This window comes from Fukomys damarensis, unplaced genomic scaffold (assembly GCF_012274545.1).
Source record: "Fukomys damarensis isolate Sample0158 unplaced genomic scaffold, DMR_v1.0_HiC HiC_scaffold_30, whole genome shotgun sequence".
In the NCBI taxonomy this organism is placed as follows: Eukaryota; Metazoa; Chordata; class Mammalia; order Rodentia; family Bathyergidae; genus Fukomys; species Fukomys damarensis.
Genome location: NW_022900942.1, coordinates 5,760,255 through 5,764,222, shown reverse-complemented (window position 1 = coordinate 5,764,222; position 3,968 = coordinate 5,760,255). Strand labels below are relative to the sequence as shown.

The following is a 3,968-nucleotide window of genomic DNA, read 5'->3' as shown; positions in this document are numbered from 1 at the left end:
CGGAGGCGCTCTCATTTGTAGGAAGGTCTTTTCATCTATGAAGTGGAAAGAATAACACTTGCAGAGAGTGTGTGAGGGTTAAGTGAGAAAGTGCGGCCTGTGACAGGCAACTGGTAAGGATCAGTCCCTTTGGCGTGGTCAGTGTCTGTCACTGGCATGGTCTCTCTACCTTTGTTTAGAACATAACTGAAATACATCAGAAATGCATTTTGTTAAAAGCAAAAACTTTATTCTCAAATATAAAACAACAATAACAAAAAACCCCTTTTCTTTATAATGACAGTTTTTTGGTTTTTTTTTGTCAAAGGAGAAAAGAAAAATGACAGAATTACAGACCTGGGTAGAAAAATATACTTAAGCAGCTATTCTAAGCAGTTTATAATCCTTATAATTACGACAAACAGGCACAATTTCAGAGTAAGCCTTTTTTTCTTTAAAATACTGATTCACATTTGCTCCAACAACTTAAAAACGGTTGGAAATATAACTTTCCTACTTGGTAGCAGACCCAGTTATTCCACAGATACTTATTAAATGAATATTCTGTGTGATAGTAACAAAGCATTAGAACTTTGGGTCTAAAATACTCATCTTAGTAAAAAATGCTGTGGTAGCAAAGGCAATACTCTTGCATTTCCTCAGTGCCCTCATGAGACCTGGAGGGGAGGCATCTTGCTACTTACTTCCTGTGCTCAGGAACATGTGGTCCCTGTCCTTTGCACACAATGAAAAACTCAGACACCAGCGTAGGAGACATAGTCACTTAGCAAAAGATACTTCTGCCCAATAAATAGTTTCTGAAAGGAAAATAATTTTGTTTTAATGAACTGAAGGCAAATGAAAATGTTGAGCTGCACTGTTTCCATAGGACAGTCACAAAATCAGGACAGTTCTGCCACTGACCAGCAGGTGGTGGTACACCACAAGGGGAACAACAGGTGGCGTTTGCAGCCTTAAAACCGAGTAATAATACTTTACCTGTATTTACACGAAAGATTTGGTCAAAGTTTGTTCTTAAAGTATAAGTGCAACGTTTTCCCCATGATTTTGTATTCAAACAAAAAATTTAATTGGGTGAAACATGAATCCCTAAGAAGTTAGAAATGACAAGGAATTTAATATTTGTCAAAACCATTAAGTTCCACAAGACTTGTTATAGTTAAAAGCAGAATTCCTGCCACTGACCACTACTCTAGGAATGGAAATTAGCACATATTAACTGACTTAGAGCCGGCTGTTTTAACAGCAAAGATAATTGCATGCATCCAACTGTCTGTTCTTGAGACTCCACAGTCTGTGTTACACATCCCTCACATCTGAAAACATTGCCCTAGAGCCAGCTGACCCATAGGGAAAGGCTGACTCATGTCAGTAAACACTGGCTTTGGAGCACACGCTGCTGGGATGTTGCTGAGCTTCACCTTCCTGTGCAGCCTGCTTCCTTTACTGGTTCTGGGAAGGCTGAAGATGGCCACCTCTGGCATCATAAATACAATTCCATAGCTGTGGGTTGCTAGGACCACAGCGATGTATGTTCTTGTGTGGTGCTCCCCATCCCCCTCTGGTTTTTGTGAACTGGCTGTGAAACACTGTGAAAACTGAAATTCTTCTCCTGTGGTCATACCTGACACAGATTTGGGTGCCTCTGTCCTTAGGAATAGTCCCTGCCTTCTTGTCGCAGCCTTGCCAGCAGGTCAGCAGAAAGCATGGGCATCATGGGGTGTTTTTGCACCAGTTAAGTTAAAAACATGAACTTTATTACTTAAAAAGTTATTTTAAAGCTTCGTTCAAAAAAATGAAGTATTTTTATAATTTAAAAATAAAGGTTTGTTCTGTAGTCAGAAGTCTTTTTTTTCTGGGACCTGCACTTAGGCCTGGCCCAAAGTGTGTGCATGTGTGTTTAATTTCTATGGAGAAATCCTATAAAAATACAGTATTTTAAATTTCTGTTCAAAAGTTAAAGACTACAGCTGTGGGAGTGATTTAAAAAGGAGGGAATGAAGTAGACAATTACTTTTCTTACTTTAAAATTGATACAAAAATGTAAAACATTTATTCCCCTTTGGAAGTTTTACTTCTGGAATCACTCGTGGCATTACTGGCTCCTCTCTCAATGTTCCCCCACTCGTAGGTTGAATGTCAACATGGTCTCCTCCAGTGGCCTGGGCCCTACAGCGTAATAGCGGGCCCGTGTTCCTCCACCCCACCCTGGGGGAGGACCAGGCTGTTGCGGGGGTCCGACTTCAGGGAGCTGAGCAATTTATGAATGCTGCCATTGCTTTCTCTCCCAGAGCTGTGCAGGGCCAGGTCCCGATGCAGCCTGTGCACAAGACTGGTGCCGTTGGCCCGAGAGAGGCTGCCAGAAAGCACGGCCTGTGTCTGGGGAATGTGGTGAGGCTCCAAAGCCCCTTCGATGACGATGTCGGCCTCCTCGTCACTCTCCATCTCATCGGGATGGAAGTTCTGCAGGACGTGGGCAGCTGGCAAGCTGTAGTGGCTGGCAGCGCTGTCCGTGGACTGGCCAGAGCTACCAGAGGTGCGGCTGCTTCGGACAATGTTGTTCCTCTGATTGGCAGGCTTGACGGTGATAATGAGGTTGTGGCTGTTGGCGATCATCATGTCTGTGACCTGATCAAGTGTCTTCCCAGCCACCTCGATCCCATTCACCTCCAGGACTTCATCATTCACAGCCAGCAGCCCAGTACTTTCTGCAAGACCCCCAGGCACCATGCGGGAAATAAAGATGCCTGGAACTTTCTCTAGCCCATGGGGAGTCACCCGCACACTTGTGCCATCTCGGATGTAGAAGCCCAGTGGCTTCTCACAGCCATGTCTGTAGAGCCTTACTCGGCGGTGTGTCTCAGGGAGGATGTCCACATCAATGATGGAGGACACTGGGCGGAAGTCGTGTGGCATGCTGATGTCAAGGTGGGCGCGCCGGCGCAGACCCTCGTCCCTCAGAGTCACCAGCACCTTCTTTTTCCTGGTCAGGGTGCCTGCCCCAAAGCTGTAGTGGTCTGCCTCTTCTGAAAGAGTCCAGAGACCGAACAGTGAGAGGCACACGTCACACGTAAGTGAGACCAACCACCACAACCCCTACAAGTCTGTTTGCTGCCCTGCAAACCTCAGCTCATCATGTTTGCTTCCTTCTAACCACCTCCCACCAGCTCTCTGAGCCTGAGCAGAGCTGCTCTGGTGGGTCCTTCAGAGCCACACATGATGCACGGACACTGGAAAGGCTCACTAACGTCCTCACCGAGCCTAGTGCTTTCCAGGCTGAGCGGTCCCAGGCAGCTCAGCTGTGAGGCCACATGCCAGTACCTCATCTCTCTAAACTCCCTACAGACCTCTCCAAACTGGGCCACAAGTGGACAGGCAAAAGGATTTAGAGGGGTAGAAGAGGGAGGCAGAGCCTGTAACGAGAATCAACAAAGGATGGAGTGGGGTGTAAGTATCTGCAGGACACCAAATGTGGAGGTGAGGAGCTGGATTGCAGGGCATCTTAAACTAAACCTAACCAAGCTCCTAAAAATGGTTCTTTGTCTTCCACCTTTCAGCAGTAAGACAGAAATAGCCCTGCTTCGCGTTAGTCCCCAGGGGCAGACTCTCCAGCTGTCTTCTGTCTGTGCACTGAGTGCCATGGTTAGAACCCTCAGCTCAATTCAACAGGTTGTGCTTCCTAGGGAGTCACTACTGCTTGTTTCTGGTTAATGACCGGCACAGGTGCTGCTGGAGGTAGTAAATGCTTTTCTGAAGTGCTACTGCGGCCACATGCTATACACACACATGCACATCACCTAGGAAGATGCTTAGACTAAAGCACAGTTTTTAAAAGCTGAAACGAGATAGGCAATATTTGTAAACTTAAAGCATTTGTTCATGTCAGAAAAATGCTACATTGAGTTTTATATTAAGCCTTTTTATTTTTGACACATGAAGCTTTTTTTTTTTTTTTTTTTTTTTTTTTT

The 3,968-nt window shown here is 45.4% G+C and overlaps 1 protein-coding gene across 3 annotated transcripts in view; it reads right to left on the bottom strand.

The window, feature by feature from the left end:
* Positions 1-270: 270 nt before the first annotated feature.
* Pard6g (par-6 family cell polarity regulator gamma) overlaps positions 271-3,968 on the bottom strand; it is a 144,423-nt gene continuing 140,725 nt past the window's right edge. For all 3 annotated transcript variants that reach the window (XM_010613343.2, XM_010613341.2, XM_010613342.2), the window contains exon 3: positions 271-3,026. In XM_010613343.2, coding sequence (XP_010611645.1) covers positions 2,170-3,026 — 857 coding nt within the window. In that variant the 3' untranslated portion in view covers positions 271-2,169. The remainder of the gene's footprint in view (positions 3,027-3,968) is intronic.